The 22,993-nt window shown below is 50.3% G+C and overlaps 2 protein-coding genes across 25 annotated transcripts in view; one reads left to right on the plus strand and one right to left on the minus strand.

Moving 5' to 3' along the window:
* Nucleotides 1–5,515: 5,515 nt before the first annotated feature.
* On the plus strand, nt 5,516–12,638 carry ERFE (erythroferrone). 5 transcript variants are annotated; one of them, XM_036320746.1, is made up of 8 exons: nt 5,516–5,762; nt 7,960–8,079; nt 8,534–8,621; nt 9,760–9,956; nt 10,029–10,137; nt 10,253–10,343; nt 11,036–11,114; nt 12,140–12,638. In XM_036320746.1, the coding sequence occupies exons 1-8, from the start codon at nt 5,574–5,576 to the stop codon at nt 12,236–12,238; spliced, it is 972 nt and encodes a 323-aa protein (XP_036176639.1). In that variant the 5' UTR covers nt 5,516–5,573; the 3' UTR covers nt 12,239–12,638. The 5 variants fall into 5 exon arrangements, with proteins under 5 accessions (XP_036176639.1, XP_036176637.1, XP_036176638.1 ...); XM_036320744.1 differs by having other exon boundaries at nt 9,760–10,137; XM_036320745.1 differs by having other exon boundaries at nt 11,036–12,638.
* Nucleotides 12,639–15,788: 3,150 nt separating this feature from the next.
* LOC118661112 (ILK associated serine/threonine phosphatase) overlaps nt 15,789–22,993 on the minus strand; it is a 31,759-nt gene continuing 24,554 nt past the window's right edge. For 18 of the 20 annotated variants that reach the window (XM_036318686.1, XM_036318690.1, XM_036318682.1 and 15 more), the window contains 3 exons: nt 18,122–18,241; nt 16,292–16,373; nt 15,789–16,045 (listed from right to left, as the gene is read on the minus strand). In XM_036318686.1, the coding sequence (XP_036174579.1) occupies nt 15,905–16,045; nt 16,292–16,373; nt 18,122–18,241 (343 nt within the window). In that variant the 3' untranslated portion in view covers nt 15,789–15,904. Of the gene's footprint in view, nt 16,046–16,291; nt 16,374–18,121; nt 18,242–20,206; nt 21,960–22,993 lie in introns of those variants that run through there. The other 2 variants (XR_004969144.1, XM_036318691.1) reach the window with 2 other exon arrangements.

Genomic DNA, 22,993 nt, shown 5'->3' on the forward strand with positions numbered 1-22,993 from the left:
AAATATATTTAAAAAAACTACTACTATAAAAAAATAAATAAATAAATAAATAATAAAAAAGGATGAGTCACCGACATCAGAGATAGCTATCCAAAGGCATCAACAACACCTAGATTCCTAAAAATTGATGTTGATCATAAAAAAACATTCGTTTGATTGTCTTTACCTGGCCACTAATAATATTGGTCATTATAATAGTTACTAGAGGCCCAGTGCGTGAAATTCATGCGGGGGCGGGGCGGAATCCCCTCAGCCCAGCCTGCACTCTCTCCAATCCAGAACCCCCTGTGGGATGGCCGATTGCCGGTTTAGGCCCGATCCCTGGTTGCCCCACACAGCCTGCTGTTCAGTCATTTGGTTGTCCCTCACTAACCCCCTGCCAGCCTGGTCACCCCACACAGGCTGCTTGTTCAGTCGTTTGGTCATCCCTCACTAACCCCCCTGCTGGCCTGCTTGTAGGCAGCCGTCTTGTGAGGGTGTGAGCGTTAATTTGCATATTACCTCTTTATTACATAGGATACTTGTTCTCTGGGCTTTTCTCAAACCTGGTAGCCCAACTGTTAATAATTGCTGAAGGTGTATAAGATAATGTTTGTATTATCAATAGTATTTTTTTATGGTTTCTCTTTGGAAAATTTAGAAGGAATGTTATTACAGAAGGAAGGAAAGGGATGTGTGTGTTTTTGAGAGGAGTTAAAAGGAAGTAGTTTGTACAATATTAATTCTGAATGAGTAAAAAGAGAAACTAAGAAAGACAAGAGAAGTTGTAGAAGACCAGTAGAAAAGGAATCTTGAGAAAGGAATTTTATGTGTAAATGTGTGGACAAACTGGGACCACATGACAAGTTCAGGGGAGGCCTGCATGGCGGCCTTACCAACTCAGAAGCTCAAAGAAACCACTTAGGATGGTTTGAAATTTAAACTTCCTAACTAGCCCTTGCCACTTTGGCTCAGTGGATAAAGCATCAGTCGGTTGACTAAAATGTCCCGGGTTTGATTCTGGTCAAGAGGCAATCAGTCAATGTGTCTCTCTCACATCAAGATTTCTCTCTCTGTGTTCGTCCCCCTCCTTTCCATTCTCTCTAAGAAATCAATGGAAAAATATCCTCAGGTGAAGATTAAACAAACAAAAACCTTCCTAACTAAAAGTGAGTCATTGCATGTAGTCATGCAGGTAGTCACATCCTAGGCCGGTATCTTCTTTGAGGAAGGTCATTCTTTACCACCCTGGCTGGTGTGGCTCAGTTAGTTGAGCACTGCCCCATGTACTGAAAGGTCACCAGTTCAATTCCCCACAGGGCACTTCCTCCTGAAAGGTATCTAGTTAGATTCCCGCTCAAGGCACATGCCCAGTGGGAGTGTGCAGAAGGCAGCCTGCTGATATTTCTCTCTCACACTGATGTTTTTCTCCCTCTCCCTTCCTCTTCCTCTAAAGTCAATAAAAATAGATATATTTTTAAAGGCAATCTTTACCTTAACTGAGCCTGTCTGTTGTCTTTCCCATCTAGGATGACATACATTTGAAATGTCAAGGTTATTTCCTTTACAGACCCTTCAGGGCCCAACCTTCCACCAGAGCAGGAGACACAGAATTCCTCATTGATATCTTGTTCTCGAATATACCATCTCCATGAGCTATAAATGCTGATAGCTAACGATCCTGTACCCACCAATGTAAAAGAACTATGTGTCCCTCCATTTTGCCTTATTATCCAATCCCAGAGAATGGATTTCATGTAGCCCCCTTTACAGATTCCTCCTTTGACTGTAATCTATAAAATAAGGTGCAAAACTGCCACTATCCAGAGCATTTTCTCAATCCCTTGAGATTTTACTTCCCAAGAATTGTCATCAGTTTGGCTCAAATAAACTCGTGAAAATTATGCACAGGTTTGGATTTTTCTTATGTTGACAATTATGGGAAGAACCCAATTATGGGAAGATGCTTACTCCCTAACCCAACAAAAATTACTAACTATATTAATTCAGATGGAAGCTGTAGTGGTTATAAAAACATGGTCCTCTATAATGCTGCTCAGGCACAGGAAACGTACATATGAAACTCTTACTGTCCTCCTAGCCTCTGGAAAATGTTAGATGGTAATAATAATTTACACCATTGTGTTCTTACAGCCTTGGCCCTGATTTATCCTTAAAGTTACAGTCCCCAATTGTACAACTAGCAGGAATCAGGTTAATAATGATAATGGCAGTTGAGTGCTTCCAATGGGAAGTAGATAGGCCATATTAAAACAAGACCAACCACAACAACACCCATTTCATGGTCAGATTGTAAAAACCAAAGAGATGCATGGTGTGCCCTCAGACTCTAAGTAAATATTATACTGGGTACAAAATGCAGGAAAGTGAGATGGCAGCAAAACTTAAATCATGATAGCTTTCAGGTTAGAAGTGATCCAGAGGGCTTTTTTCTTTTTCTTTTCTTTTTTCTCTCTTTTTTTTTTTGTTAATCCTCACCCAAGAATATTTTTCCATTGATTTTTAAAGAGAATGGAAGAGAGAGGGAAAGGCAGAGAGCAACATCGATGTAGAGAAACACATTGACTGGTTGTCTCCTGCACAAGCCCTGACCAGGGAGGAACCTGCAACCAAGGTACATGTAGCCCCCTTCCGGATTCCTCCTTGACCAGAATCAAACCTGTGACCCTTTGGTCCACAGGCCGACGCTCTATCCACTGAGCCAAACCAGCTAGGGCCAGAGGGCTTTTTTATATTTCTTTTTAAAAAAATACCTTTTTATTATTTCAGAGAGTAAGGGAGAGAGAAAGATAGAGACATCGATGGGGAACATCATTGATTGGCTGCCTCCTGCACGCCCCCTACTTGGGATTGAGCCCCCACCCCGGACATGTGTCCTGACCAGGAATCAAACTGTGACTCCTAGTTAATGGGTCGACGCTCAACCACTGAACCACACTGGCCATGCAGAGGGGCTTTTTTCTTTAAAATGTTTTTATTGGTTATTTTAGAGAAGAAGGGAAGGGATAGAGAGGTAGAAACATCGAAGAGAAAAAAACATCATTGATTGGCTGCCTCCTGCATGCCCCTTACTGGGGATCTAGCCCGAAACCCGGGCATGTGCCTTGACTGGGAATTGAACCGGTGACCTCTTGGTTCATGGGTCGATGTTCAACCACTGAGCCACACTGGCTGGGCAAGAGGACTTTTTCTTCTCTTTTCTTTTTAAATATTTTTATTGATTTCAGAGAGGAAGAGAGAACCATCAATGATGAGAGAAAATCATTGATTGGCTGCCTCCTGCATGCCCCTACTGAGGATCGAGCCCTCAACCAGGGCATGTGCCCTTGACCAGAATCAAACTTGGGACCCTTCAGTCTGCAGGCTGATGCTCTATCCACTGAGCCAAACCAGCTAGGGTAAGAGGGCTTTTCTCTTAATGAAGGCCCATAACACCTGACTGCCTCCCATTTCTTTGTCTTTCCCTTTTGAGAAAATTTGGCGTTGACTTCCATCAGGTTTATAGTCATGCCCCATCCCCAGTGGTCCATTGTTCAGCAAGACAAATGATGGCACTAAGACTTCCTAGGAATGAGCCTTCCTAGCACCCTGGGAACACATTATCCAACCAAGTGTTTGGTCATCAATGCATCCTTTGGATTGTTTTATGACCTAAAGAAGGAAGTGTGGGTGAAAAGGGGACTACATACCAAACCTGACAAGCTTAGAGGAGACCTGCATGGTGGGCCCCACAAACTCAGAGACCAAAGTAACAGATAGCCTGAACATTAAAATTCCTAATTAAGAGTGGGTCACTGCAGTGGTCGTAACCCACGCCTGTCGCATCTTCCTTGACAAAGTCCATCTTTATATCCACGGAGCTCGTCTGCTGTCTTTTTGCAGCTAAAGCCACACACCCTTGGAATGTCAGAGCAATCTTTTCCGGACCATCTCAGGGCACACCTGCCGCACCAGAGCAGGAGACACGAAACTCCTCATTGTGTTTCGTTCTCTATGTGAGGTAAATGTTGTTAGCAGCCCTGTGTCCACCAGTGCAAAAGAAGTATGTGTCTCTCTGTTTTACTTGTTATCCAATCCCAGAGATTTCCACAATTTACTCTCTCCTACCCTTTAATCTACCACCAATGGATCTCATGTAACCCCTCTTATGTCTCCTGCTTTGATTTAATGTATAAAATAAATTGTAAAACTGCCATTCTCTGATGCATTGTTGTCAATTTGTTGAGATTTTATCTTTCTGGCAATTTTCATCATTTTGGCTCAAATAAACTCATAAAAACCCTCTGCGGTTCCAACATGTCTTACCTGGGCAGTATGTAATAAAGCAAAGAGCCCAAGTTGGGGGTGGGCGAACTTGCTCTTCTCAGGGGCGACCTGGAGTTTATGCTGTAGAGTCCGGTCCACCTGTCCAGCAGTGTGTCCTGCACCGATCCAGTGGGCAGAGGGTAGCCTGGTCCCTGGTGGGGCCTGTCCCTACACCCTGCTAAGTCATCAGAGGGCTCAGGACTCCAAGCCCAGGTCTTATTCATGCCCATCAGTGCAGGGCAGTTGCCTCTGGCAACGGATTCACTCTGGGTGCCACCTTTCCAGGTCCCTGCAGGTGCTCCCGAGTGAGTTGGGAAGAACTGGGTATCCCAGCCCTGGGTGGGTAGCTCAGTTGGTTAGAGCATAGTCCTGATAGGCCAAGGTGGTAGGTTCCATCCCTGTATATAGAGTACATACAAGAAGCAACCAATGAGTCCGGTTCGATTCCCAGTCAGGACACATGCCTGGGTTGTGGACTGGGTCCCAGTGGGGGTCGTGCAGAAGGCAGCCAGTCAATGATTCTCTCTCATAATTGATGTTTCTTTCTCTCCCTCTTTCTTCCTCTCTGAAATCAATTTTTTTAAAAACAACCAATGAATGCATATATAAGTGAAACAACAAATTGATGTTTCCCTCTCACTCTCCTTTTCTAAAAGAAATAAAATAAAAATTAAAGAGGAAAGAAAGGAAGGAAGAGAGAGAGAGAGAGAGAGAGGGAGGGAGGGAGAGAGGGAGGGAGAGAGAGAGAGAGAGAGAGAGAGAGAGAGAACCGTGCATCCCTGTGCTCAGGGCACCGCAGCCATGGGGAGAAGGCAACTCCAGCAAGGAGAGCGCCTGCTGGGAAAGGTGCCTGAGTGTCTGCCCCCTCCACGTGCTCCATCTGTCAATGAGGCTGGGGAGAAAGAATGCCCCGGGCCTGGAAGGAGGCGGGCGTCCCGGTTTCTTTCAGGGAAAAGGAAATCGAAAGGGCTGCGGGTTCAAGATGGGGAGAAGGGGCTCCGCAGAGCAGAAGTGCGGGACTGTGCGCAGGAAGGGACCCCGAAGCCGCACTGGCGCAGGGGCGCCGCAAGGGAGTGCTCCTGCCGCCTCGCCCGCCTCCTGGAGCGGTCCCACCGCGCCCTCCCAGGCTTCCGCTGCAGCGCGCGCCCCAGCCGGGAGGGGGCGCCGCGCGGTGACGTGGGCGGGGTGAGGCGGGGGTTTCAAGCTTCAAGCGTGTTATAAGGCGCGGAGCCTGAGAGCGATTCATTCCAGAGGTGCGCACCGCCTTCATGGCCGCCGCCGGAGCCCGCCTCCTGCTCTTCCGCGCCGGCCTGCTGGTCGCCGCCGCCGCCGCCGCCGCTGACCTCGGGTCCGGGGATGGCTGGGATGCCGGTGCGCCCCCAGGGAACCGCGACCGCCCGGAGCTGCCCGCCGATACCGCGGATCACCGCATGAGGCGTGCCACCACCGGCCTGCCGGTAAGACTCAGACCCCCGAGCCTCAGTTTCCCCACCCGGAGCCCGCACCTCCCTGAGGTCCAGGACACACCAAGGGAGGAGGGCGCTAGCTCCCGGGACCTGCCTGACTTCCGGTGTCCTTTCTAATGTGGGGTGTTCCAGGGAGACAGAAGGGGTCTCGACGCCCCTCTGCACAGCCGGGTATTATAAAACCCGGCCTTGACCTTGGCTTTTGGGTAGTTTTCTTTGGCATTAAAGCAACATTCTATTAGGCCAGTGGAATATGCCGTTTATTTGGGGTCAGAAGGTAGTTGGGAAATACGTGGAAATAACTTGATGTTCATGGGGTTGGAAAGAAACGTAAGCAAATTACTTACTCCCTCCCGCAATCTATTTGGTGAAATTCCCCGTGAAAACAACTACTTTTCGCAGGTCTGGGGGAAGGAGGTGTGAGGGCTGCAGAACCCCAGTGAGGGTGACTTCTGGATGTGCAGGAGTCCCCCTAGCTCCGCCCTGCTCCTTCCTTCCCAGCTGGGGCGAGGGGAATCAGGATGGGGAAGGTGGGTAGGAGGGTGTTGGGAGAGCCCTCGGTGTGGTGGGGCCTTTCAGACAGGAAGGTGGTCGAGTCCCTGCATTATCAAGATGCTCATGCGCTCTGCAAAGGAGAGAGTAGCAGTGGGGCCTCAGGCCTGAGCATCTGCTCTCAGCATCACACTTGGACCACCAAGGCCAAGGACACCCCTACCTGTGGAGGCAGCCAGCCCTTCTGTCTCCCTGGGAGGGCCTCCCTGAAATCCAGTCTCTCCACCTCAGCTACTTCCCATGGATTGAAGGCAGACCCCTCCCGGACACTCAACCACACCCCTGAGGGGCAGGGCCACCAAATGTTGGGGCTACACTGCTAGGAAGCAGATGGGGAGCCCGGGTGCTTCCAGGCAGGGTTCTGGCCTTGGACCCTCTTTGGGAGTCAAGGTTGCACCAGAGACTCCCCAGCTCCTTTCTGAGAGTCCCTGAGGCTGGAGACCTTCGTCAGCCAAGGCAGCTGCTGGACACCCACTCACACCACAGGCCCATCTCCCAGGTCTCCCGACCAACATGGCTCCACCTGTTTCTGCTCTCCCCACACCAAACTGGACAGGACACGGGGCCAGCTGTGAGGGCCAGCTCGCATGCTCGTGCAGCCCTCGTGGAATCCTGCCATGTGTTTCTACTGAGGGCAGTGTGAGGCTGAGAGTGGCATCACAGGTCCTTGTTTTCGGTGAGCAGCCAGCAGGTTGGCACCTCACAGGGCCCACCACCCAGTGAGACATGGGAAAGCTGGAGAGAGAGACAAGGCCCTGGACCCTTGGAGGCTCCTCCCACAGAAGCCCCCACATCCTCACCACGGCACAGTGGTTGCTGAAGAAAGCCCAGGGCTGGGAGACCACCAGCTCTGTCTCTGATGAAAGGACCTGACCAGCTCTAAAACCCTAGGTCCTTCCATTGGCCCTGGAGTCGGTGCCCATGACCTCATCTAAGCCCTCTGGGGCCAGTTTCTCTCCTAGCTGGCAGCCTTGCCTGGAGCCCAAATCATCTGAGGCCCGCTGCCCAAAGGGCTACAGACCTCTCCCTGGAAGGTACCTGCTGGCAACTTTCCTGTCTGCCATGATTGGTCAGAATGCAGTGTGCAGGGGAATGGATATTTCTGGACCGGTCACTGTCCTTGCTTGGGTCAAATGTCCTGGAAGTCCTGAGGAGGATGGGCAGTGTCACAGCCCATGCACAGGCCTTAAAATCCTGCCATCTCAGTGCTGGGCCACCCAGACCCCCGGACTGAGGGCTGAAATTGGCTTCTGTGGAACTTCAGAAAATGCGGGTGGGATGGGAGGCCGGCTGATAGCTGGAGACCTGGGTAATCAGTCGCCTCTTCCTGAGCACCTGTGGGTGTCAGTGGTCTGAGCCTTCCGGTAGCTCTCCTATGGAGGGAGCTGGAAGAGGCCTGGTGGTGCAGTGGGGCGGGATTGCCACCTGCTACAGAGCTCTGCACCTGTCTTCCTCTCCCACAACGCCCAGATCATGGGGCAGCCCATTCCCCATGGTCCTCCCCAGGGGCTGTGCTTCAAGGGCACCACTGAAGGCCAGTCCTGTACATGACCTCCTGAAAAGTGTCCTGTCCAGTCTGCTCGGTGGACACCCGCTGCGAGGAACAGGGGGTGGGAACCAACCTGATGCTTTCTAGGAGTCCACCACCGAGAGAACACCCAGCCAGGACCCCTGGGAGACCTGGAAAGCCTTCCTCAGGCACAACATGGAGAACGCTAAGGCCAGGAAGAACAGAGGCAAAGGCAGGAAGTTGGAGGTGAGCAAGGCCAGCCAGGATGTGTGTGCGAGGAGCCTCCAATTGTGGGCCCTCCGTGAACCCCCCGCCCACCACACCCCTCGCCGGCCCCCACTGGCACGCCCTGAGCACTTCACCAAGCAGACTCTTACCTTGGGCCTGGGGTCAGAGAGCACAGAAAGTGTCAAGCCAGAGGCTCAGGTGGCTCTGGGGCCTGTTCTTACCATTTACCCTGCACCTCTGGAATGCCAGGCAGCCCCATCAGCTCTCCTCCTTCCACATCCTGCTATAGGAGACCTGCGCTGGCCTGGGAGGGCAGCTTTCAAAGCATGGAACCTCATTGCCTTCTCCGCAGTCTGAGGCCCCAGTGGGAGCCCCTTTTGCCTGCCTGTTAGAGGCAGGAGCTTGTCAAGCAGGTGCCCATCGTTCCCAGCCTGTCCATTCAGATGTCTTCACTGCCAAGTTTCCCTTCCAGCCATGCCCCCGAACCTTTGTCCTCCTGAATGACTCAAGGCCCATCAACTCATCAGAACTGGTGAAGGAGTTCCGGCGGCTGCTAGAAGGTAGTAGATGCACACCATGTGGGAATATACCCCCGGGTGTGAGTGGGGCTGGGGAAGGTCTCCCACAGGAGCCAAGACAGGCTAGTCCTCAGGATCTGCAGCACCCAATCCGGCCCCTGCACTGTGCCAGGCTCAGGGTCAGGAGTTGGGGGTGGGAGTGTGGTAAAGACACTGCAGAGGAAGGCAGACGTAACCACTCGGTGCTCAGTAGGTGCTTGGGGACCAGCACCCACACCCAACCTGGGAAGTCAGGTGAGTCCAGGAAAGGCCAGATCTGAACCCATACCCCTCAAGTGAGGAGTGTCAGGGAGGGGGTCAGGGCTCTTTAAACTTTCACAGTGCTCCTCTGATTCCCCCAGTGACACAAGGGAGATTTAAGGCTCACCCCAGTCAACACAGGCCCTGACTGCAAACCCCAACTTCTTCCCCTCGATCACTTCTGCCCCTTCCCCTGACAGATCTCAGCTGCCGACACAGAGAGAGCCCCTTGGGAGGCTGCCTGGAGGGGCAGGGAGGACCAGGGGCAGCACAGGCTTAGCATCGCCAGGTCACCATCTGACCCAGGCTGGGCACTGAGATGGAAGGCATAGAGGGAGACAGCAGAGCTGAGCTGAGCTGTGGGACTGGGGGATGTCCCTGCACTGTGGTCACTGCTAATGGGTAGCTCACATTATTTACTAGATTAATTTTATTATGAAGAACCTAGTGACAGAGCCCTTCCCCCACTTTAATTCAGTGTAGTGGCCCATTAGATACCGTTTCAGAGGCTGAAGAGCCTACATATTATTTCCAGTATAGTTGCAATGATTATTTATGTATACCCAGCTTCCTTCCAAAGTTGACCAGGGCTGGTTGATATGATTGTGTTCGCTGATACAATAAAAGCATAAACAGAAAAAACACCGCTACGAAGGGGGCAATGTGGGTAGGATAGGGAGGTGAGGCAGAGAACACGGGCACTGGGTGTGACTCTGCCCTAAACTTCCCGGTAGCCGAAGTGTGAAGGGAAACAGGAGCAGCAGCAGGGTCAGGAGGCAGTTTCTGCCTGCCAAGCAGGCCGAGACTCTGTGAGGGGTTTGAGGGGTGGGGGGCATGGAAAGGAGGGCGGGCTGGGCTCAGCCACCACTTGCTCTGCCAGAATTGGTGCCACTGCGAGAGCGCTTGGAGCTGGGCCTTGCCCCAGAGGAGGCAGCAGGGGACAGGGACAGGGTGCCCTCGCTGACAGAGGCCCTGGCCATGAGCCCACCGCTGGTGGGGGATGCCTTCCACTGCCGCCTGCGCCAGAAAGTGTCGGTGGAGCGGCGGACGCTGCACGAACTTGGTGGCTACTACCTGGTGAGTCCTAGCCTGGAGGGGCCCAGGAGAGGGTGTGTGGTGGGCCCAGGTGACCCTGTCTGCGCTCCACAGCCCGAATCTGAGGGCGCCTTCTATCGCGGCCTGGGCCTGAACCTGACCAGCGGCCAGTACACAGCGCCAGTAGGGGGCTTCTATGCTCTTGCGGCCACGCTGCACGTGGGTAAGTGGGTAAGACCTAGCGCCAGAGTGTGTGGGACTGGGAGTGGGGTAGTGCGGGGGGGGGGGGGGGGGGGGCTCGACTCCGCCCACCGTGACTACTCCCTCCCTCCCCTAAGCCCTCCCTCAGCAGAGGAAGCCAGAGCAGCAGCGCCCTCGGGACCGCCTGCGCCTGCTCATCTGCATCGAGTCCCAGTGCCAGAACCACACGTGAGTGGGTGTGCGGGTGGGGGCGGGGAGTGCAGTTTGGGGCACTGGACCTGGACCCTTTCCTCCATCCTCACTGCCACCCTAACCTGGGTGGCCCCAACGCTCCCATCCCAGCAGCAGGAGCTAACTGGGCTTCCTGGGCACACCCCCACCACCTCAGCCATTTCCAGACCACTCTGCGCGACCCTTCCCCATTAATTCTCCCACCAGCTCCTGTAAACTTCCTTCACTGCGCATGATCATGCCCACCTTCCAACTGCACCTGGTCACTGAGGGCAGGGGTTCCTCCCTCTGTCCCCCCACCCAGAACAGATCCAGACCCAGGCAGATGCTGGCAATAGCTGTTGAAGAAAGGAATAAGTGAAGTTCAAAAGTTCTGATTCTGGTTTTGAAAGCCCTCCACACTGGCCTGACACGGCTTTCTGCGGCCCCTCCCACCTAAGCTGCAGCAGCCAGTGCAGTGGGGTTCCTCAGAGCTGCCCCCAGCTTCGGCCAGGCTTGCCTTTCCCGAACCTGCAGCACAGCTGGCCCTGGGGAGACTGGCCTCTTTTGGGAGCCCAGTTCAGACAGTGCCTCCACCTGGAGACCCGAGACAGCTGTCCCCTTGGCACCTTGCTGGGTCTTGTCAGTTGAGGGACGCAGGTGGGGTCTGGGGTGGAGGCCCTGTGACCCTCTTTCTGCTTTGGCCGCAGCTCCCTGGAGGCTGTCATAGGTCTGCAGAGCAGCGGTGAGCTCTTCACCATCTCCGTGAACGGTGTTCTGTATCTGCAGGTGCAGGGGCAGGCTTGGGCATGGGGGGTACCACCTGGTTGTGGCCATGGGGTGACCTGGCAGGGAGGGGTGCTGGTGGGCACTAAGGGGCTCTGGGTGCAGCACCCCAACTCCAGGCTTGGGAGAGGCGTTGAGACCTCCCAAATCCCACACTGAGGGCTGGTGCTCCTAGTGGTAGAACAGGGGTCAGCTCCAGAGCCCAGACTGACCTCCCTCATGACATCTGAGCCCATTGCCACTGCAGGAAGCAGCACATGTAGTTATTTCCTACACAAATCTCTTTCTAGCACTGGGGATTTGGGCAAGTACTCAAGGAATTGATGCAAAGGTGAGATTCACTAAAAAAGAAAAACTGTCAGTGTGGATGTGAACAGCAGCTCACATTTAAATAGCACTATGCAGGCCCCATTCTGAGTGCCCATTTCACTGTCACGGCGCTCTGAGGGGGGCACTGCCATTATTCCCATTCACAAACAGGGAACAGAGCACAGCACGGTTAGATAACTCGCCGAGCTCACGCAGCAGTCAGGACTGCAGGCCCAGCTGCTGAAAGGCATGTAGTGGTCTGGTCTGGTCACAGGCACCAAACACACGGGGGAGTCAAATGGCTCACGGTGCACCTGGAGTCCTAAAATGCGGGAGGGGTGGGTCCCCGGAGTCTGCAGTTTTGGGAGTTCCCAGGGGATGGGATCCTGCTGGTGTGTGGACCACATCTGGAGCAGCCACGCCAGAGTACTGATCAGTCCCACGGTAGCCCTGCCCCGCAGGTCAGAGACCAGGCCTGTGGGACGGGGCCACCCTCACACCCCAGGTTAGAGCTTTACAGGCTCCATATGCAGCACAGAAGCATGTTGGACTCTTGACCCCCTGCTGGCCCTGAGCAGAGGTTCGCTCTCACAAATGCGAACTGCAGGAGCCCATAAGCGCAGGGGCCAATGGAGCTGGAGAGAAAGCACTAGAACGGGGCAGAGGTGCTGTTTTGAGGGTGTGTGCCAGTGCCCAGGCTGACGCTGCCCGTCTCACAGCTAGGGCAGTATACCTCCGTCTTCCTGGACAACGCTAGCGGCTCCCTCGTCACTGTGCAAGACGGCTCCCAGTTCAGCGCTCTCCTCCTTGGCATCTGAGCAGTATCGAGCTGGATCCCAACAATCCTTGGGCAGTGTTGGAGTGACAGAGGCCACATGCAGGAGAGAGCCCATTCAACTGCACACAGTGGCCCCTGCAGTTCAGCTCAGAGATGGCCACTCCAGGCAGCCTGGGGAGGTGACAAGCAAACCTGCTGTCCCAGAACCAGAAAGGACTTTAAGATCCCGCTTCACCAGAGTTCAGCGCACCCAGGCCTGGGACCCCCGCTGCTGGCCTACTGGCTTGTCTAAAATCTCAGTTCCACCGGCCTGCATGGTTTAGTGGTTGGGTATCAACCTATGAACCAGGAGGTCACAGTTTCATTCCTGGTCTGGGCACATGCCCAGGTGCAGGCTCGATTCCCAGTGTGGGGCATGCAGGAGCCAGCCAATCAATTATTCTTTCTCATCACTAATATTTCTTTCTCTCTCTTCCTCTCTGAAATCAATAAAAATATATTTAAAAAATAAATAAAACCTCAGCTTCTTCACTGTGGCCAAGTCCCGCCCTTTCCATCTTTCTTAAGTGTTGAGAGTGCCGTCAGAGGAACGGCCGGTCTGCCTGCTGGGGTGCCCTGTGTAGAGGGGCAAGGCAGTCTGTGCAGGGCTGCAGGGCCTCCTAGGGTAAGTGAGCTGCATGGAAGGCCAGCTTTAGCAGCAGCCTTCCCACTGTGCCCATCTCCACCTGGGGCTCCCTCCCAACCACGCCTTTGGTCTGTACCAGCCGTGGGCAAACTACGGCCCGTGGGCCGGATCCAGCCCGTTTGAAATGAATAAAACTAAAAAAAAAAAAAAAAAGACCGTACCCTTTTATGTAATGATGTTTACTTTGAATTTATATTAGTTCACACAAACACTCCATCCATGCTTTTGTTCCGGCCCTCCGGTCCAGTTTAAGAACCCATTGTGGCCCTCGAGTCAAAAAGTTTGCCCACCCCTGGTCTGTACTGATCACAGGACCCAAGACTCTCTTTGTGGCCCCTTGGACATCAGACAAGACACTGGACAGGGCTTATGGGGTGGGAGGCGGAGAGTCTGGGCCCAGCTTCCAGGAGCTCCTTTCACTTCTAACATGTACAAGCTAACTGGCACGCTCAACTTGCAGACAGATGATTTATCAAAGAGGAGCGGTAAACCTTTTAATAGACCAAGTCCTTTCCCATCCCCTCTGAGGCTGACTCACTGCTAGGACCCACCAGCCATATGGAAGAGCTAGAACATCCTTGAAGGCCCCGTCCACCCACCTGACCAGGCTGAAAAGAGGCTTCCCAGAAGCTAGCAGCCCCTGGTCCCCACCCTAGCCTAGCAGGGTCCATGGGTTCTGGGGCTCTTCAAGCATCCACTCTAGTTAGACGGAAATAGGCTCCAAGCTCAGACAGGTAGAGATGGAGACCATACTGAGAAAGAACTGGTCTTGAGAGGGCTGGTTCCCACCAAGTCCCCTGTGCTGTTGCAGCAGTGACAGCACCTACATAGCTGTCAGCCTACAGCACATTCCATCTAAGGCAGTGGTTCTCAACCTTCCTGATGCCGCGACCCTTTAATACAGTTCCTTATGTTGTGGTGACCCCCAACCATAAAACTATTTTTGTTGCTACTTCATAACTGTAATTTTGCTACTGTTATGAATCGTAATGTAAATATCTGATATGCAGGATGTATTTTCATTGTTACAAATTGAACATAATTAAAGCATAGTGATTGATCACAAAAACAATATGTAATTATATATGTGTTTTCCGATGGTCTTAGGCGACCCCTGTGAAAGGGTGGTTCGACCCCCAAAGGGGTCGCGCGACCCACAGGTTGAGAACCACTGATCTAAGGAGCAAGAATGTCCCAGAGCAGGTGGTCCTTCTGAAGTTACCCAACCCCCATTCATACACACAATGGGTTCACATGAAATCTGCTACCACAGGATATGGCTCTTGTCACCTTAACCTCTTAGCTGGCCTCAGGATGACTTCCCCAGGAGCCTAAAGCTTCTACTCCTACACAGAAGTAAACATCTCACTCCCAGCTGGCTCCCAACATGAAACCCTGTACCCCTTGCCAGCCTGGCACAGGCACGATTCTCAGTAGGACCTGCACCCGCCCTACTAGGAAGTGCCAGCTGGCCTGGTGTCCTGTGTCCCCACACTCTCTGATAAGGGCTGGTGTAGCCACAGATATTTTAGGAAAGTTATCTTTTACCCTTGAAAAAGCCACAGATCTCTTTCATTTTCTCCACATAAGTATTATAGCCATTTATTAGAGTATTTACTTAGTATTGCCAGATGAAATAATTTATATAACTGACTTTATGAATTGATCAAGTACCTAAGAATTGTTACGTGATTATACAAAGTTACAAAAATAAAGTATAGACCTTAAAATATAAAATCTTAATCGTTTTAGGCCAGGTCCACTGAGGATGGGGAGGAATGACCTCTTTGAGGTGAGGTGGGGGATGACCCCCAGCTGGGGAGGCGGCTTGGACTCTATGAAGGTGGGGGAAGGGACTTGCCAGGGAAGCCACAGTGGCAAGCCTCTTCCAGCTCTGAGACAATGGCACGCTGGGAATTAGGGGCATGTGAGTCACATGTTGACACCTAGTTTGCTATAGGAGGATATTTATCGAGCAACTTATTTCCCAATTGGAGATGTTGAGGCTCTTTCCTTCAATGATGCCAGTTCATCAGCAGCAATGGAGCCTGGCATGTAACTCTCTGGGGAAGGGTGTGCTCAAAATGTTCCCCTGAGGTACTTGTAGCAGGACACCAATCCCACCAACCGACTGGGTGATAAGACCATGTGTGTATGCTGGGCGGGGGCCAGAGAACATTACAGAACAGCTTTCTGAATGGCAAGGTTCTTAAAATCTTACATCATCCCGAGGCAAGCGTTTGCCCAAAACGACCTTAGAGCTGCTTTCCTAAAAAGTAATTACAGCAGTACCGATGGCTTGTTTTATACAGAAATAAGAGTTTGAAAAGTACTTTCTAATCTTCCCGGTAGGCTGATCATGCATGCATTTTCCGCTTTGGACATCTGTAACCGAAGGGTACCACTGTAAGGTGTTATTGGAAGGTGGACTCAGCCCAGCAGAGCTCACTGAATGCACATTCTTACAATGCAGTTGGCTCTCAGAGGCCACACTCCACAGGAGCTTGACTGCTCCATCCGGGAAGTACATTCCACGCCCAGGGGATCCCGATGGGAGACCTGGTAAAAAGCCAGTCCTCCAGAGCCCTTCAGCCAGACTGTGCCTGTTCTCACAGGAATTAGAAACAAGCTGAACCACCGTGCTGCTTCGGAGAGCTCGTCAGGGGCACACCACTCTAGAGTAGATAACTTTGTGTACCAGTCTACTGTCCTGGCTCAGCCTGGATCGAGCTATAAAATGTTCTGTAACCTTATTTTTGTATGGAAATTTGAAAGAAGCTGGAGTGCTCCATTAGCCCTGGGGTTGGGATCCACCTGTCCTAACAAGACGACCAGAATATATTCAAAAGCAAACACAATTAGCTTCTGAAGGGTCACGAGTTTCTCCAAATGTAATGAGATAAGATTAGAAAAAAAGAGAAACTTTTATTTACAACCATGGGAATCCCACAGGAGTACACGAAACACACATAATGTGTACACACACACATAAACCTCTGAAGCCAGCGGCATGCCACGCCCTCAGTGCCCTATCCGCACCAACATCACCGTGACGTTATCCGCCGAACCCCGCTGCACTGCCTTGTTGGCCAGCCTATTGCAGGCTGCTTCGTAGCGGGTATCCACAGCAGGCTTCCCTTCCCGGCTCTGGATCTTCTCATCCTGCCGGGCAGGAAAGGGTGCTGGTGAATAGGGGAATCCTGCACCCCACCACTCTCCTGAGACAGCATCGCCAGAAGGAAGAATTGCTCAGTCCCCATCAGGGCAGGCAGGACAAACTGACCAGTCTCCCGGACATTGAAAATGCACACGAGGATACCCCCCAACAATGGGGATGTAGGGGAGGACTGGGGTGTCAGTAAGGTGCAGCTGGACAACTGGCACTCACTCCCTTGTGCAATTTCTTACCTCAAGGCAGGACAAGATGAAGTTCACAGCTTCTTCTGGGGTAAAGACCTTGAAGAGGCCGTCGCAAGCCAGCAAAATGAACCTACAATACGGGGAAGAAATATAAATGGGTTTTAACAGCAAACTCTATAAAATTGCCAGTGACAGAGGAAAAAGAAACAAACACTTGTCCAACTACAAAAAAAACTAAGATTTTTAAAAAAGTAATTTGACTTCTATGAGACAAAGATTAAAACTACTTAAAAATAATTGTAGGTGGGTCTAATACATCAAAACTGGAACATGCCTTCTGTTCACCAATATTGAAAGTATGAATTCAAACATTAGGTAGGTATTGCACTTTCTTATATAAACGCAAAAGGTACATCACTGAATAAAAACATCAGGTATTATGGTAAATATACACAGAATTTCTTTCGCCACCTGCCTTGAGCCATTTCCCAAAGACATAAAACTAGTGGTTAGACCTAAATGGAACATCCTAGAAGCCATGCTGAGTCCAAGGCCCTAGGAGAACCACCACCCACCTTCACTGTCTGAAAACGGGATTATTTCCCTACCAAAACCCCTATCCTCTGGGCTTCCCAAGGAAAGTCATTCTGAACAATGGTGGCTCAGATAGAAAGATTTTAGTTCTCCAAGCACTAAGGAATGTTCCCCACGGCTTTAACCACCTCTCTTTTCTCACTGTCATACCCAGGTCTTAGTTCTCCTCTTCTGACTGGGCATTCATTCAACAGGCATTGACCAGCACCTAGTCTGTGCCTGGGACAGTGTGGGGCACAAGTCCCAGAAGACTCCTGCCCCTTCCAGTGAGGTGACAACCATCCAGAATGGGGGAACTAGCATATCACACAGCAGGGGCCTGGTCTGGGGGCAGGCAGACAAGACTCTCTGGGGCATCACTCAGAAAAACAGAGGCGGGGCTAGTGGAAACATGTTCCAAGACCCTAGGGTCAGCAAGAGCATAGCGTGCTGAAGGCAGGCATGGAGAACAGGGAGGCTGAGCAGGGAGGACTAAAGTAGGGCTCCTTACTCGCAGCACTGAGACCAAGGCTCAGAGCTATGCTTCAGAAGAGTTCCTACCCGCAAGGCTGCAGCTTGATTAATGAGCCTTTCTCACCTCCCTCATCACTCATTCTTGTGAGCCCCTTATTGAGCTCTTTCCTATTCTCTGCACCACTGCCTCAATTCAGCCCCGTTCAAGCCAGGGCCACCACCATATCCTAATGAGCCCCTGGGCTCCATCCTGCTCCAAACCCCAGCATTTAGGGCTTCCTGCCACCAGGCAGCCAGGCAGTGTGGTGCCTCATCTTCAGGCAGCTTAGAATGGTGATGGACAACTGAATAGACCCTCTTTCTCAACCTAGCTTGGTCTGCCTAAAAATCGCCCATGACCCTCCATCATGAGAAGCTAAAATTCAAACTCCTCAGCATGGAACTCAGTCAGTGGCCATCATCTCTCACCAACATCCCCTGCCAACATTTGCCTATCAATCTGTCAAGGGCAGCAGCCTGGCGCCCTTTCACACCATCCCATTTTAATGCCTTTGTTGTGTGTTTCCTCTACTAGAAAACCCTCTTGTTCCTCCAACAGGGACACCTCCCACCCCCACTGGCCAGGCTCCCAGAGCAGCCCATACTCCTAGGACATGAGTGCCCCCAACCAGACTGTGTGGCCCACTAGAGCAGAACCGTAGAACTGTATTTTTTCTCTCTGCACCTCCAGGGCCTAACACAGTGCCCAAGACACGGCTCCTTACAAGCCAAGAGTTGGGGATAGATAGACCATATTATGTGCATGCCCATGTCTCTAGCGGGCATTTTTACCTGTCATTGGGGGTCAGCTGGCAACGTCTGATGTCTGGCACAGAAGTGACCCCGCAGCGCTTGTACTGCCCATCCCCAATGGATCGGGATACCTCCAGCACACCTAAGACACGCCCGTCCCTAAAACAAAGGGAAAACAATTCAGACTCCATCTGCCAGATCATAAGGCCACAGTACTTACAATCTGATCTTAAAATCAGAAAAATAGGACAGAATGAAAGATGTAGCCTGCAGAATTCACATTAAACAGCATCATGCCCTAGCCGGTTTGGCTCAGTGGACAGAGCGTCAGCCTGCGATTGAAAGGTCTCAGGTTCGATTCTGGTCAAGGGCACATGCCCGGGTTGTGGGCTCGATCCCAGTGGGGGCTGTGCAGGAAACAGCCAATCATAATTTTCTCTCATCATTGATGTTTCTATCTCTTTCTCCCTTTCTCTCTGAAATCAATAAAAATATGAAACAAATAATAATAAAAAAACAAAAACAGCATCATCTCCTGACCTCAAATAATACACAGGAGATGTGCTGAGTCCCCATTGCTCTAGGTCAAGCATGCCAAACTCTCAGCCCACAACAAATATTTTTGCTGCCCAGACAATATAACAGTTATGTAAGAAACGTTTTAATAAAAATTTCATAACTTAATTTTTACAATATCCTGTTACACATAATTATTAATAATGAACTACAATGTTCTAATGACTGATTACTATAATTGTGTTGCATTCATTTCCCTGGCGCACAGGTGCACCATTTCTCTCACTAATACTAGCAGCGAATATTTTAGCAGCCAATTGCCATGTCCTTAGTCTTGGACTAACTTGTTTGGTGTGTTGTGTGCTCCAGGAAATATTTCACTTTCAGAGAACAAAAAAAATAGGTTTATTTGCGTTACACTTATTAATATGCGCAGTTATTCATTGTCTGGTAAGTCAGTGTTCAAGGAAAAATATTAATTTACATTAAAATGTTCCATTATTTTATGTTAACGATGACTCATTTATTTCAGCCCTTTGTATTCAGCATGTCTCTATCGAAATAAACCTATGTTTCTATGAAAATCGAAGCTTTTGTTTTTTTGCGGCCCACATAAACTTAAACCTTGTTTATTTGGCCCATGTTAGCCTTTGAGTTTGACATGTTTACTCTAGGTCCATGGTCGGCAAACTACGGCTGGTGAGCCACATGCGGCTCTTTGGCCCCTTGAGTGTGGCTCTTCCACAAAATACCACGTGCGGGCACGCATACAGTGCGATCAAAACTTCGTGGCCCATTCGCAGAAGTCGGTTTTTGGCCTGGGCGAGGCTATTTTGAAGAAGTACTGTTGATATTTGGCTCTGTTGACTGTTTACTGACCACTGACCTCGGTCATTAATATTCCTGCGGCCTCAGCCAGGCTGTACATTAGAGGGAACAGTGCCCCCTCTGGCTGCACTTATGTGGTTGCAATGGCCAGTTGATTTGCCCAAAGCTGGGAGTGGACTTAACTGGACTGAATAGGGGCTTGGCTTTGTTTTTCTCTTTATCTTAAAGCTCCTTAGGTGATTTGAGCATGCACACAGGGTTAAGAAAAGGTGGAACAGAGGACTATTTTGCATTTCAATCTAATTAGGTTTGGAAAATACTCAAAGTGACCATTCCAGACTCCACAGCACCTTTTGTTTCCACTGGGTATGGGTATGATTAACTTACATACAATTGGTAACACTCTGCATAGCATTACACTTTTACCCATCCTATTTTTAGGTAAAGGATACAAAGATGGTAGGGTGACCCATAAGTGGGACCATGCTGAAATACAGGGGAACAGCAGTCCTTGACTCAAGGCCCCAAGAACAATTCTGGTGGTGCTGCCACTGTGTGACCTTAGGCAGCTGCCACTGGGGGCCCTCAGACTCTCATGTACACAGCCAGAGGAGAAACCAACTGGAGAAGATGCAGGAGAGCTTTTGGCAAACACCAAAGCTGGGCCTGGAGATGCTGCGTGAATGGAGGCACATGGCAGAACATCCTCGCCTGGGCCTGGGCCACTGTCTCAGAGTCAGAATTGAGCCTGGTCCTGGCCCTACACCCTGCACAGTCACCTTCCCCGCAGGAACAGCTGAGGGATCAGCAACAGACTTAACCAGGCACCTGAAAGAAGCAGTACTCCCCATACAATTACTACAGCAAACAGCAGCGGGCGAGGTACACAGGAGCAGAAGTGAAGATGGATATGGTAGGGTTGGGGGAGTCCCTCAGCCCTAAGAGTGCCATTAAGGAAGCCGCTCAAAGCATAAGAATCCAACCAAGTGCTTCTTCAGTGACCAAATGGCCAGGTGCCCGGTGTGGATACCCCTCCGCCACATCATGAATGCAGCTCATTTCAAGGAGACTGAGTATCATGACCTGGGCAGAGGGCTGGACCACCACCTTCATCCTCAGACAAGTTCAACAGGACTACATGCTTCTTCACTACCCTCAGAGTTCTCCCAGACCACCATGCTGAGGAGTGAGGGGTTCTTAAGTTTCAACCCATCAATCCTGGGTACCACCTTCTCTGGCACATTCCCCACTTTTGCTCAGAATTGTGTTAGTTCCCATCCCTTTCCCACCTGCCCATCAATCATAGCTTCATGCTTCCTCAGCCAGACAACTATTTTCCTGCTAGTTACAGACAGAAGCCCTGATGGCTGTGATCTTTGCTGGTACTTTGTTACAGTTTCTCCTTCACAATGAGAGAGAGAGGTACTGAGACGGTTGCCCTGGCGGCCAGGATAAGCTGCACACTGCTCTAACGTCAGCTCCTCTAGCACATCAGCAAAAGCAGGACACAGTCAGTCTCAATGCTTTTGCATCCTCTTCTGACTCAGATGCCCAAGTCCTGTGTCTTATTATGATGGATGCTAACGAAGTAACTGAAGGTGGATTCCAGAATAGCGCCTTTTCAATATCCGAGACCTGAATGTGACCTGGTCCCAGACACATGCACTGCATATTTGTTTATTTAATATATTTTTATTGATTTTCTTTTACAAAGAGGAAGGGAGAGGGATAGAGAGTTAGGGTAGTTAGAAACATCAATGAGAGAAACACCGATCAGCTGCCTCCTGCACACCCCCTACAGGGGATCAAGCCCACAACCAAGATACATACCCTGGATTGGAATCAAACCAGGGACCATTCAGTCCGAGGGCGATGCTCGCCACTGAGCCAAACCAGTTAGGGCTGTACTGCATATTTACATCTAAATGCTACACATGCAAGCTTGCCTCATCTGTCCTGTCCAGTTGCCTTCCTCGTAAAATAAAAATAAAACTGCACCTTCTCAGAGAAGTCCACTGAGATAGTGTGACACACTGCTGCACACAGTATGCTACCTTTGGTGGAAGAAAGTAGGAAAAATAAGAATCTGTACACAGATTTGCTTCTTTCTGTAAGAAGCAGCATTGGAGAGAATCCAGAACTATGAATAAGGGGGACAGGCACGGAATCTATAAATAAGCCTTTTTATTTAAACCATGTAAGTGTGGGTTTTTATTTTTAAATTATAGTAAAAATATACACAAGATAAGATTTGCCTTTAACTATTTTTAATGTACAGTTGAGTGGCATTAACTGAGTTCACACTATTGTGCAGCCATCACCACCATCATCTCCAGAACTCTCTTCATCTTCCCAAACTGAACCTCTGTTAAACACTCACACCACACCCTCTTTCCCTGGAGACCCCCATTTCACTTCCTGTCTCTATGAATCTGGCCATTCTATGCACCTCATATTCATGGAATCATACAGTGTTTGTCCTTCAGTGACTGGCTCATTTCACTCAGCATCATGTCCTCAAGGTTGATCCATGCTGTAGACAATGAGATGATTTCCTTCTTTTATAAGGCTGAATAGTATCCACTATATGGATGGACCACATCTGTTTATCACTTCATTCTACTGATGGACACTAGGATTGCTTCCACTGTTTGGCTGTTGTCAATAATCCTATATAATAAAAGCCCAGCGACCGAATGGCACAACAACCGGAATGACCGTAGCCCCTCACCCTGGCTGGCCCTGCCCCTGATCGGCCCCCATCGGGGCGGGCTGACTGGACCCCACCAGTGTATGAATTCATGCACTGGGCCTCTAGGATTACTATAAACATGTATGTGCACACACCCGTCCAAATCCTTGCTTGCAATTATTTTGTGGAATTGCTGGATCACATGGTAATTCCATTTTTAATATTAGAGGAACCTCCATACTGTTTTCCACCACAACTGCACCATTTTACATCCCCAACAACAGTGCACAAAGTTCCGATTTCACCATGTAAATGGCTTATAATATAGGGGGAAAAGCCCTAAAATCTAAGACAAATTGAAACTAGTGATAATGACCAAGGTGGTTACACAAGCACAGTGAAAGCAATTATTCTAGGTTTACAAACATGTCCTTCATGAGAAATAGTTCAAGGACAAGAGAAAAGGAACTCAAACTTTGTAATAGTGATAATGCAAATAAATGTACTGTTATTAGGAACCAAGATTTTCAGCAAAAAGGACAGATCTATGACTACTGACCCACAAAAGAGAAAGCCCTGTACTGTTAAATTTGAATAACAAATAGCAGCCTACGCTCACCATCTAAAGAGTACTGAACAGACTTAGAATTAGTGACATCCCAGGTGAAACAAGAGTCCCCAGCACACGGAGCTAGGTTTTTAAAGATGAATGGAACAGTCAGCTCAAAAGCACTCCCTTTCACTGGCTACACTGGGGGTAATGTGAGCAGGAAACGCACCAGGACCCTATGACTAGCATCAGCACTGAAATCACACCCCCTGACAAATGGTTCACAGAGCAAGGAGAGAGGAGAAAGGGAGAGAAGCGGAGTGAA

The sequence above is a fragment of the Myotis myotis genome, unplaced genomic scaffold (assembly GCF_014108235.1).
Source record: "Myotis myotis isolate mMyoMyo1 unplaced genomic scaffold, mMyoMyo1.p scaffold_m19_p_8, whole genome shotgun sequence".
Classification (NCBI taxonomy): Eukaryota; Metazoa; Chordata; class Mammalia; order Chiroptera; family Vespertilionidae; genus Myotis; species Myotis myotis.

Coding starts and splice junctions, on each gene's coding strand:
- ERFE (XM_036320743.1), top strand. CDS start 5,574: ATGGCCGCCGCCGGAGCCCGCCTCCTGCTCTTCCGCGCCGGCCTGCTG. Junction 5,763..7,959: donor GTGCCACCACCGGCCTGCCG/GTAAGACTCAGA, acceptor GATGCTTTCTAG/GAGTCCACCACCGAGAGAAC. Junction 8,622..9,759: donor GTTCCGGCGGCTGCTAGAAG/GTAGTAGATGCA, acceptor TTGCTCTGCCAG/AATTGGTGCCACTGCGAGAG.